Source organism: Schistocerca serialis, chromosome 9 (genome assembly GCF_023864345.2).
Source record: "Schistocerca serialis cubense isolate TAMUIC-IGC-003099 chromosome 9, iqSchSeri2.2, whole genome shotgun sequence".
Classification (NCBI taxonomy): Eukaryota; Metazoa; Arthropoda; class Insecta; order Orthoptera; family Acrididae; genus Schistocerca; species Schistocerca serialis.
In genome coordinates this window covers 257,912,539-257,925,624 of record NC_064646.1, presented here as the reverse complement: position 1 = coordinate 257,925,624, position 13,086 = coordinate 257,912,539, and the positions used below count along the sequence as shown (strand labels likewise).

Below are 13,086 nucleotides of genomic sequence, written 5' to 3'. Positions count from 1 at the left end.
TAGAACATACAATTCGTTGGTCGTTTTAAAAATACCAAAAATATTTAAGGAAAGTGTAATTTCTAAGCTTTAGCATCTGCAATATCCTTGAAATTATAACTTTCAATATAATGTTAAATGACAAAGGTAAATTGGTGAGCCTGCTTTGTGAAAATGGTGATATGAAATGCTTTTTATTTTTAGTTTAGAAACTGATCATTCACTGTGAGCTACTGTGACAGGTAATATTACGTAAATTCTATGTGCTGTTGATAAATTGGAAAATAGTGAAATTAGATTGCTTTACAATTAAAAATTCAGTATGATTATGGAGCTGTGCAACTGTCATGAAATGTTGGCGCCAGCTCCGCTTCATTAAAGAGATTGCTTTGATATAATCAGAGTTTAAGCTGTTGTTCAATTTATTTTGTAAATTTAAGCAGAGCCTCTTCTGTTATTCTGAACTTTTTCCAGTTACTTAAGTTTTGTAGATACGAGAAAGTTGCGTGGTTTTCATTTAAAAGTTCGAAACATTAAATTGAGCCTAGCACATGACAGACAAGTTTGTTCTTTACCACTGGTAAGTGTGAGTGGCATATTCACTCCATCACCTACAAACAAGTCACAGTACTGGCAATAGGAGACACAGAAATTACCTCTCTGGCCATCGACTGGTCTGTCCTAACGTCACTTCCTACCACTCCTCAAAAACTGCAGGCTATATTGAGTACAGAAGATATTTCCAGCATCAAAATTACTGAAAGGAGTATCAAATTACATATGTGAGTCCCGAGTATTTACAAGCTTGTCACTCAAATAAAACAGATCTGTTTCTCATGTTCATAAGTAAAATAAATTAGTAATATAGTAGCTTTGCATGCAAATTAATAATTAGCTTATAGTTCATTTCAAATAATTTACAACTTTTACAGTTCAGTACTGAGTGAATGGAGGAAAGCACAGTTGCCAGCACATGCTGGGCATGTCAGCTGGTGACCACAGTATAATGCCCTTGGCATGAACCTGGGAGGCTCACTTCACTGCATGAACAGCAAGCCATGCAAGCCAGCCAATCTGTGATCTTCCTCAACGATTTTAAAGAAACCATTCGGTAAAAAACTCTCATTCTAGCACATCTTATTTTAATTCATCAACTTCATGATGAATCACATATAATTTCATAAACAGTCATAGTTATAGTGATATTTAGTAGTAGGTAAACTACTGCAAGCAATTCATAGTTTGCTGTCAAAAATAGGTGCTGCTATGAATTTGTGTTTGGTGCATGTTAGGTTACATGATGCTGCGTATTAAATGTAGATAATATATTGCATTATTCTTTTAACTTGGAACAATATCACTGTCTGTTCCCCATCTCGAGAAAATGGCATATCTGTAAAGTGCTCCGTCACGAACTGGTGTGTCAGTGTAAAAAGCTATAATGAAATATTCATGAATTCCATGTATCTTATAAATACTTTGAGATACAAAACAAGATTTTGGCAAATGATAGTGCGTAAAGATGAGAGTGTTGCCATATGATTAATGTGCGAAACTTCCATATGTACCAAAATATTCAAGCAACTACAGATTTTTTCAATGAAATAATGTAACTACTGAGGACCATAGATAGCTGGCGAAACAAGAACTACTGTGGGTTTTGTAACAATATAAGTAAAGAATTTATACTTTTACTTTTATACTGAGAATGGACTATTTCATAAACTGTTGATCTGACTTGAACTCAGTTGTTAGTTTAATAATACACAATTTCAGGGATTCTATCGCAATTTCAACTGCATGTGAGTGTTAGTGAGACAAATATTTCTAAACTCTACTGTGATTTGACAAAAGAAACAGATTTTAATATGGCAACAAGAGAAGTTAAGTATTTATCAAAATTCGTCACAGTCCTTCATGAATCAATGTCTCCTCAACTACCTTCTTTGTATGGCTGACAACTCAAGATCATTCCTGCGATGAAACATTTGCAGCAGTTGCTTTTGTCAGTATTTCAACCTCAGTGATCATAAACTTCTTGTCATTTTTTGCCACATTACTTTTTACCTAGGCCCATATACTCTCAGTCACATTTAAATGAACTTGATAGGGATGAAGTCTGATTAACTATGCCCTTTGCCATTAGCCTGTTCATCGACCTGGTAGCGTGAAGTTTTGGTTTGTACAGCAGTACAAGCTCCATTAAGTTCGCTTTATACATGATAGATTCAACTTTATCTCATGGAAGAGTTCTTTATACCTAGAGCAAAATATCCGCTTTCCTGCACTGCACTGTTGGAGCTTTACGTATCAACAGATTGGCAAGGTGTTTCATCCATCACTATTGTCGAATTCCAAGGAATGTTTTGCAGCAGAACATTATCTTCCCAGCCAGTGAATGTGTCCTTTGATGATACTTTTCACCGCAAATCTCGTATTCAGATGTGCTGCACTGTTGTTATTAATGCAATGCCAACACAAAACACTTGTTCACAATACCTGATGGCTACAGAATACTTCAATGCCAGAAAATATGACTTTACAATGAGAGCTGATGAACCTTGATGCATCTAATGCATGACACCATGTGGTACTGTTTATTCATGGTGTGGCAACATGGCACTTTACCAGCAGAACTGCTGGCAGTGTGGTAGGGAAAGCCTACTTGTTAGAAAATTAGTGTAGAATTGGATGCACCAGCACTCTGTAAGTGTTCATACCTGCAATTTTTTTCTAGGATCCTCCCACAGCATTTAAAATATTGGGCTTGTTGTATTCAGGAGGATGCTGGATCAAATCCCTAATCTCTAATGACCTTATCATCGATATGACATTAAATACTTAAATCTTCTTTCCTTTCCTTCAGGAAGATTCCAGAAGTTTACTGCTAATTTTGTAATCAGTTACTATTAAGTCCTTTCAATTTCTTATGGACATTATCTTAAATTTGTCCTTTCTGTCCTGTTTAAATTAATCTGCCAATAACTCAATGCAATACATTCAATTATTTTTATCAAACATTGTGGTAGTCCTTTTCTGTCAAACATATTACATTATTCCTTTCCTGTCAACATTGTCACATGCTTTCGTATCAAAAGTAAGCAGCAAATGCATTTCTTTGTTGTACTTCAAGTTCTTCATGGCACTGTCTCATGAAAAATGTTGTCTATGCTGGATCTGTATTTACTCAATCCAATTTTCTATCAGAGTAGTTATGTATTATACAATTGGCAAGCTTTGACACATTATTATTTTTGAAACTATTTTATTTCCATATCAACAACATATACCACTATAATTCTGAGGTACTTTTGTCTTGTTTCTGCAATTTGTATAATAATTACTTCTCAGTTGCTAAAGAGCAGCAATTTGGGCTTAATGAGACTGGGTGTTTCTAAACATCCATTTCCACAGTATGTCCATCAAAGATAGCCCTATGTGGAAGTGCAACAGGTGTGCCACATTTACACAACCCTTAATACTGAAAAAAATCCAAATTGTGCCATTCCAAATCAATAAACTGCGTTCCAGAAGTAGTGATGAGGCTCCATTTGTGGAGTTCCAGGGTATCTAGACGGATAATAAACTGAGGTGGCATCAGCATATGGCTATGTTAACCAATAAGCTCAGTTCTGCCTGCTTTGCACTCTGAAATATGTTGAACTAGAGACTCTCACTCAATTTCCTCCGAAGATGTCATCTTGGCACTAAGGTGAAACAAGTCATTATGCCACCACAGGCTGAGTCACAAGAACCATCACTAAGGCAATTATTAATTCATACTCAAAGGTACTATGTTATACATTTCATTTTCCAAATAAACATGAATAGCAGATCCATTTCAAATGAGTGACAACCTTCTGAACTTCGTGAATAACATGTTTAATTGAACCCCTCCTTTACAGAAAGTATCCTAACACCTTCAGAAAAGAAAAAGAACAGCAAAAAGTGTGAGGAACATAGAACAGTGAGCCTGATACAGCATGCAGCCAAAATCTTGCTGAGGACACTCAACAGAAGGCTATATGGAAAGCTGAATTGTGTAATAGGATATGAACAATTTGGTTTCAGGCGAGGAGTGGGAACTAGAGATGCCGTTAGGAGAGATATATGGAGAAGAAAAGGAAGGTGTATGTTGTGTTCATTGATCTAGAAAAGGCTTTTGACTGTGTCAGATGGGACAGACTGATGGAAATTCAAAGGAAACATGGAGTTGACTGGGATAGACGGCTAAAATTAGAAATTTATATTTGAACCACAGAGCACGAGTAAGAATAGGAGGTGTGACGAGTGAAGAAATATAACTGGGAAGTGGTGTAAGACAAGGTTGTTTATCCCAAATGCTGTTCAATATATATCTGGAGGAAATTATTAGTGAAAGTTTTGATGGAAGGAGAGGAGCTTGTATGGGGAGTCGGAGAGTAGAGTGTATAAGATTTGCAGATGACATGGTTGTGATGGCAGAGAGTGCAAGAGGGATGGAACAAATGTTAGATGATCTAAAAACAAAATTGGAAGAATATGAAATGATGATTAACAAGAAGAAGATGAAAATCATGGTAATTGGAGGAAAGAGGAGAAAATGCAGTACGAAAATAGGGGGAGAGGAAATATAGCAAGTGAATAACTTCAGTTCCTTGGGAAGTGTAATAATGGATGATATGCATTGCTCAACACAAATTAGGAAAAGTATTGCAATGGCAAAAGAAGGATTCAGGGGGAAACAAATTACTTAGTGGGCCACTAAACAAAGATCTGAGGAAAAGACCTGCCAAATGTTACATCTGGAGTGTTGCACTATATGGTGCGGAGACCTGGCCATTGAGGAAGGAAGAGGAAAGAAGATTGGAGGCACTAGAGATGTGGATATGGAGAAGAATGGAAAAAGTGAAATGGGAAGACTGAATAAGGAATGGAGAAGTATTGAGAAGAGTTGGAGAAGAAAGAAACATGCTGAAAGTTATCAGAAAGAGAAAATGGAACTGGATTGGACATTGTTTGAGGAGGGACTGTCTATTGAAGGAAGGAATACAAGGAATGGTGGAGGAAAGAGGGGAAGAGGAAAAAGAAGATATCAAATGCTGGACAATATAAAAGGAGACAAATATTCAGAAATGGAAAGACTGGCTATGGACAGACAAAAGTGGAAGAGGCTTAACCCATGACAAGACCTGCCGTAAGACAGAATACCATACTACTACCTTTAAACTGAATTGAAATTAATACACTGTCAAGGATTTGGCATATACTACAGCTAGGAAAGTAGATTTTCTCTAATTTTTTTAAATATATAAAGCCTAAAATTAATATTCAAATAAATTTTTGATACCAACTTCAACATCAGCTTGGGAATGCCAAGGGGGACAGTCATGCACCAGTGATGGCTAGGCTACAGCCATCTTGTATGGCCTTTGATTTTATTTTATTTTTTTGCTATCTATGTTGGCTACGATACAACAATGAAACTGTTGGCTACAATGTTTCCCATTAAATAATAATATGCACCCTGGGTCAAGGTATATGCTAAGTGGAGACACACTGTGATACATGTAGAAAAATAAATACTCACTTGATCTACAGGTGTGTGTAGTCGCCACAGAAGCAGAAGGGATTCTAGCATGTTAGCCACCAACTGCGACATTCCAACATGGACGCCCAAAGTCCCTGGCCTGTCTGTCACGTAAGCATGACTGGAGAGTAACTGCACATCCCTGCAACAGGGAAAATAATAGATAATACAAATAGACACTGGACTCGCATTCGGGAGGACGACGGTTCAATCCCACGTCCGGCCATCCTGATTTAGGTTTTCCGTGATTTCCCTAAATCGCTCTAGGCAAATGCCGGGATGGTTCCTCTGAAAGGGCACGGCCGACTTCCTTCCCCGTCCTTCCCTAATCCGATGAGACCGATGACCTCGCTGTTTGGTCTCTTCCCCCAACCAACCAACCAACCAACCAACCAACCAACCAAACAGACAACAGAATCCAGATAACAAACAGAATTATTCAAACAGGCAATTGTGTTTGCCACAAAATCAGGCTGTTTTCATACACAGTACAACTGTAATGAATAGCTGCAAAATTCTTTTTGCTGAAAGTGTATGCACTTGAAATCTTACAGGAGATCTTATACAGGGTGTTACAAAAAGGTACGGCCAAATTTTCAGGAAACATTCCTCACACACAAATAAAGAAAAGATGTTATGTGGATATGTGTCCGGAAACGCTTAATTTCCATGTTAGAGCTCATTTTAGTTTCGTCAGTATGTACTGTACAACGTGATCAAATTGTAAATTTTCACAATCAAAATGTGTGGGCTGACGATAATCCGCACGCAATTGTGCAATCACGTCATCAACACAGATTTTCTGTGAACGTTTGGGCAGGCATTGTTGGTGATGTCTTGATTGGGCCCCATGTTCTTCCACCTACGCTCAATGGAGCACGTTATCATGACTTCATACGGGACACTCTACCTGTGCTGCTAGAACATGTGCCTTTACAAGTACGACACAACATGTGATTCATGCACGATGGAGCTCCTGCACATTTCAGTCGAAGTGTTCGTATGCTTCTGAACAACAGATTCGGTGACCGATGGATTGGTAGAGGCGGACCAATTCCATGGCCTCCACGCTCTCCTTACCTCAACCCTCTTGACTTTCATTTATGGGGGCATTTGAAAGCTCTTGTCTACGCAACCCCGGTACCAAATGTAGAGACTCTTTGTGCTCATATTGTGGACGGCTGTGATACAATACGCCATTCTCCAGGGCTGCATCAGGGATTCCATGCGACGGAGGGTGGATGCATGTATCCTCGCTAATGGAGGATATTTTGAACATTTCCTGTAACAAAGTGTTTGAAGTCACGCTGGTACGTTCTGTTGCTGTGTGTTTCCATTCCATGATTAATGTGATTTGAAGAGAAGTAATAAAATGATCTCTAACATGGAAAGAAAGCGTTTCCAGACACATGTCCTCATAACATATTTTCTTTCTTTGTGCGTGAGGAATGTTTCCTGAAAGTTTGGCCGTACCTTTTTGTAACAGCCTGTATTTGTGACTAACAAATTAACTTATCCACAAAAATTGGCGAAGTAGGATTCCAATAATTAAACATACTGATGCGTTCATGTTATTTTTGTACTTCATAGCTCATTATTTTCATCCTGTGATGCACATGGGTGAGGAAATGTTTACTGAAAAATATTAGGAAGTTATTTTTGGAAATATCTCTGAAGAAGAAAATTGCAGCTAGCTACATTTGTTGAATGAATGATTTATTTTGCCATAACTAGTTTTGAACCTAGTCCAATTATACCAGATAGCAGTGAGGATTTCTTGTACAAATTTGACACTTTTGTCTTGAGAAAAAGATCTGCTTTGTATATTACAAAAAATGAGTTCTGCTTCATTGATAACATTACATTCTGAACATTGAATCAGACTCCAACAGTGAATGTTCACTCCACTGTGGTATGTTGCGACTTCTCTTCCCTCTAAATGGTTTGATCCAGCCCACCGTAACTTCCTCTCTTGTCGCAATCTCTTCATCTAAGAGTAGCATGTACACCCAACATATTAAATTATTTATTGTATGTATTCCAGTTTGTCTTACCTTACAATTTTTGCCCTCTCCTTTTGCCCCATATGATGGACGATATCCCAGATGTCTCAACACACACAGTCTTCCTCTCCTTTCTTTTAGTTTGTGTTTCTTGTGTATTCCTTGCCTTACTGATTCTGCAGAGAACCTCATTTCTTATCTTATTACTTCACTTTTCAATAATCTTCTGCAACATCACATTGTTAAATGCTTCATATTCTTCTTTTCAGTTTTTCTACCTTCCACAATTCACTTCAATGCAATGCTGTGATTCAGACGAATATTCTTAGAAATCTCTTTCTCAGCATAAGACCTGTGGTTGACACATTCTTGTTTTGGTGAGAACTCATCTGTTTGCCTGAACTAGTCTGCTTCTTATATTTTCCTTGCTTTTTCTGCCACATAATAGCAGAATATATAACAGAATTATGTGGTTCAGATCCAATGTCTGACACTTTTTCCTCATTCTGGCACAGTCTCCACACCTTCTCTCTGATCTACAGCAATTCCTCCTCGGCCCAGTGTGCCCCCTTACTGGATGTTGACCTTCTCTGATGCTTCCTTAAAGATACCTGTCCACATCAAGCCTAAACAACGAAAATACCGCCCTTTCAATACCCGCCATCTTCCACACTAAAAAGACTCTCCCCTATGGTCTGGCCACCTGCTGACAGGAAATCAGCAGTAATAAGCAATCTCTTGCCTAGTATGCTGAAGGTATTAACCAAGACCTTTGCACACAGGCATACAGATCATATAGTTGTATGGTTTGCCCCAAGAAACTGATCTCCACTGGTATAATGAATGAAAAACACCATTTGGGTCACTATTTCTTTTTTTAAATAATGATGACCAGTTTTGATGAGACTAGCAGATCGTCTTCAGGTCTGGTGCTGTAAGCTGCAGTTCATCAGATCAAAACAGGTAAAAAAAAAAAAAAAAAACAGCGATTCAGAAACTGATCCAGACATATCTCCTACATCCTATCCACACATGCCCCTTATCCTCCAATCACACCCATGAACCAATTGCCAAGGAGCACCCACACCACCCCTCCTTTCCTTGTATCACCCCAGACTGGAACTACACTCCTGGAAATGGAAAAAAGAACACATTAACACCGGTGTGTCAGACCCACCATACTTGCTCCGGACACTGCGAGAGGGCTGTACAAGCAATGATCACACGCACGGCACAGCGGACACACCAGAAACCGCGGTGTTGGCCGTCGAATGGCGCTAGCTGCGCAGCATTTGTGCACCGCCGCCGTCAGTGTCAGCCAGTTTGCCGTGGCATACGGAGCTCCATCACAGTCTTTAACACTGGTAGCATGCCGCGACAGCGTGGACGTGAACCGTATGTGCAGTTGACGGACTTTGAGCGGGGGCGTATAGTGGGCATGCGGGAGGCCAGGTGGACGTACCGCTGAATTGCTCAACACGTGGGGCGTGAGGTCTCCACAGTACATCGATGTTGTCGCCAGTGGTCGGCGGAAGGTGCACGTGCCCGTCGACCTGGGACCGGACCGCAGCGACGCACGGATGCACGCCAAGACCGTAGGATCCTACGCAGTGCCGTAGGAGACCGCACCGCCACTTCCCAGCAAATTAGGGACACTGTTGCTCCTGGGGTATCGGCGAGGACCATTCGCAACCGTCTCCATGAAGCTGGGCTACGGTCCCGCACACCGTTAGGCCGTCTTCCGCTCACGCCCCAACATCTTGCAGCCCGCCTCCAGTGGTGTCGCGACAGGCGTGAATGGAGGGACGAATGGAGACGTGTCGTCTTCAGCGATGAGAGTCGCTTCTGCCTTGGTGCCAGTGATGGTCGTATGCGTGTTTGGCGCCATGCAGGTGAGCGCCACAATCAGGACTGCATACGACCGAGGCACACAGGGCCAACACCCGGCATCATGGTGTGGAGAGCGATCTCCTACACTGGCCGTACACCACTGGTGATCGTCGAGGGGACACTGAATAGTGCACGGTACATCCAAACCGTCATCGAACCCATCGTTCTACCATTCCTAGACCGGCAAGGGAACTTGCTGTTCCAACAGGACAATGCACGTCCGCATGTATCCCGTGCCACCCAACGTGCTCTAGAAGGTGTAAGTCAACTACCCTGGCCAGCAAGATCTCCGGATCTATCCCCCATTGAGCATGTTTGGGACTGGATGAAGCGTCGTCTCACGCGGTCTGCACGTCCAGCACGAACGCTGGTCCAACTGAGGCGCCAGGTGGAAATGGCATGGCAAGCCGTTCCACAGGACTACATCCAGCATCTCTACGATCGTCTCCATGGGAGAATAGCAGCCTGCATTGCTGCGAAAGGTGGATATACACTGTACTAGTGCCGACATTGTGCATGCTGTGTTGCCTGTGTCTATGTGCCTGTGGTTCTGTCAGTGTGATCATGTGATGTATCTGACCCCAGGAATGTGTCAATAAAGTTTCCCCTTCCTGGGACAATGAATTCACAGTGTTCTTACTTCAATTTCCAGGAGTGTACTTTACTACATCATTTGGCAAGACTTCAAATATTTATCATCATGCCGGGGAATGAGGAACATGCTACTCACAATCCTTTCCACCTCTTCCACAGTATTATTCCACTGACCACCATAGCTACAAAACATTCTGAACCTTGACACATGGCCTGCACGCCTATGGAAGACGTAAGTGCAAGTCCTGCCCTCTGCACCCTCCCAGCACATGCTTTTTCAGTCGCATCTGTGACCACTAGGAAAGCGATCGTGTCATTTATCAGGTAAGCGTGTGTGTGTTTTCTGTGTTTGTTAGCTCTGAAGGACACTGCACTTAATGCCAGATTAAAAATATGTGTTTGGACACCACAGTGGGGCGCTATATTACAAAAAAGCTTTTTTCGTTTAGTGAAATATGTAGTAGATAAAGCCTTACACAGAACAATGTTCCTGGGGGAAACTAAGGATACTGAAATTGCAGTACATGTGCAGTGGACACTGTGGGTACTACACTGACAAGTGTTGATATTTATTCAGCCATATTCTTCATACATGTTATAACGTCAAGTTGAACACATATATTTCAGAACGACACAACACATATAAATCACAGAGTAAGTTGACAAGCAAGACATGTGCACGCATTAACATTCGAATGAGCACTGAGTCCCAGTCTAGCGGCTGCTGCTCGGCTGGCCGCTTAGGTGGCGCAGCTGCTGCATGGCTGGCAGACAGCGCCGCACGTAGAGGACGCGCGTAATTGCGCTCTGAATGATCGGCGAGTCACAACAATACGCCCTTTTGTGAACGTTAAACCCTTCGTCTCTATGATGGCTTGAACTCTGACTACAGAAATGTATGGCTTATCAGGAGCTGTTCAACCACTGTACCCCACTTTCTTTAATTCCCCAGGCATAGTCATCATGCCACTTATAGCACTTTGGATTCTTTCCACAGATGTCATGCAGTTTTTTTTATTTTATTTATTTATTTTTTTTTTTTTATAGCAACAGCACTTTGCAATGCTCAATTGTCCCTGTCTGTCAGTACATGAGATCTGCCTGCTCTTCATTTAATACTCCACTCATCCTTTTCTACTTGTGGGTGTACCTCTCATGACATCTAGTGGTCAGTTCTACATTACATACGGATGTCTGATTACTCTGATGTGATAGTGTACAATTCTGTGCTAAATGAATGTCTTTTAATGATCCCAGTATCCACCATAAGTAATTAAGCAAAGCCACAGAAAATCTAAATTTGGAAGGATTGATGGTTATTTGAACTTCACTGCTCTCAAACATGAAGTTGCAGTCTAAATTGGTGCAGACAAACATGTCCATATGCAAGGCTCATGCAACAAGCGTAAATATATACCTAACAGTTAAATGAACAGACAAATTTATATGTACTTCAGCATTCTGAAGATTCAGGATAAAGTAACTGGCAAAGAAAAAGTGACAATTTCTTAAAAATATGAGCACTAACAGACTCTCAGATGACGAGAGTGGACATCTGATAAGATTGGAAAGATGAAAGGGTCATAAGTATCAGTTGAAAATTTCTTTGAAGCAGAGACTAGAAAAGGGAGGGAGGGAGGGAGGGAGGGAGAGATTAAGCATTCTAGTTCAGTTTGAGTACATACTCTAATGACATTTCAAAACTTTCTGATTCACTGTAAGAATAATTAAATAACTTATCTGATACAAAATTCATTATGTTTTCCTGAATATATATATAAAAAAAATCATCACTTACCATGTATCAGTGTTAGCCACAATGCATACAGCTTCAGACACTTCCTGATCGACAGGAGGATGGCGTGCAGATAGAGCTAGATCTCTGCGCAGAGCAGATTCCCAAGCTCGAACAGGCTGTATGCAACCGTGGAGAATAAGATCTGGAAGGTAGTGATCTGTCACTCCCCCGAGGAGAGAGGCTGCCATTCCAGAGCCTACTGGAAGGTTCGAGTCTTCACTTCTACTGCTGTTGGGCAGAACATAAGTAATACTGTATTTGCAACAGTCTACACACTGCCTTTGTTGTACATCTTGCAGATCATAAGAACTTGACAAGTAAGACTATATGGTATAAGGAGGTGTACACTTATTTTTCTTGCAGATCAACATGAAAAAGAAAGGTAACAGAGCAAAGTACTTAGCATCATGGAGCATAATTATATTGGATTTTGGAATATTTATGTACAGTAAATTGCCGTTTATCGAAATGATTGGGGCAGCGGCCAGTTCGGATAACGAAAATTTCGGATAAACCGAAATCCTCCTGTTTTCATGTATGAGACACCCCGGAATTGTGTCAATACGGTGAAATATGATCGTAAAACGTGTGTAGGGTATGTAGGATGTTATTGATATGGTTGTGAATAAGTCTGCATGTTTTTGACTGAAAAAATTGTGTCTACATGTTAAAAAGGTGCCAAAGTATGATTGAAAACTCAAAGTTTTTAAATGGAATAACAAACCTCATTTATTTTGCATGAAACCATGCAACACAAACCAGAAACATGCTAAAACTTCAACCAAACACACACACATATTGACGAAACTAACTTTTGACCCACGCCACTGCACTGATTAGCAGTAGACTGCCGAAAAATACCAGTGAATGCATGGCTCCAGGCGCAGACAAGTTGAAACTTGTCAACTGTCAGTCTAGCTCGCCAAAAGCGAAGTTACACACTGCATCAGACAGTGCCAACGTGAGCCAAGAAAATGGGAAAAATTTGTTTGGATAAAACAGATTTTGAATAAATGCGATTCAGATAAACTGAAGTTCACAGCACTAAAGAGGGAGCTAATGGTTTTAATAGATTTAGCCAGAAAGCAGGTATACATGGGATGGCAGATGGAATCACTTTCAGGTAAAAGAAATCTAATGGCAGATAGGAGCTTTGCAGCAGACTGTTTGGAATGCCTCAGCACCTCAATTAAATAAGAGTGCCCACACAAGGCAAAATTCCTAGCTTATGTCGAGATGCCATAGTTTTTTAA

At 40.6% G+C, this 13,086-nt stretch overlaps 1 protein-coding gene across 1 annotated transcript in view; it reads right to left on the bottom strand.

Moving 5' to 3' along the window:
- The window catches only part of LOC126418566 (uncharacterized), a 123,855-nt gene that overhangs the window by 18,758 nt on the left and 92,011 nt on the right, over window positions 1-13,086 (bottom strand). Inside the window, exons 11-12 of the mRNA XM_050085383.1 lie at window positions 11,834-12,061; window positions 5,549-5,690 (exon numbers count right to left, since the gene is read on the bottom strand). Of these exons, the coding sequence (XP_049941340.1) occupies window positions 5,549-5,690; window positions 11,834-12,061 (370 nt within the window). The remainder of the gene's footprint in view (window positions 1-5,548; window positions 5,691-11,833; window positions 12,062-13,086) is intronic.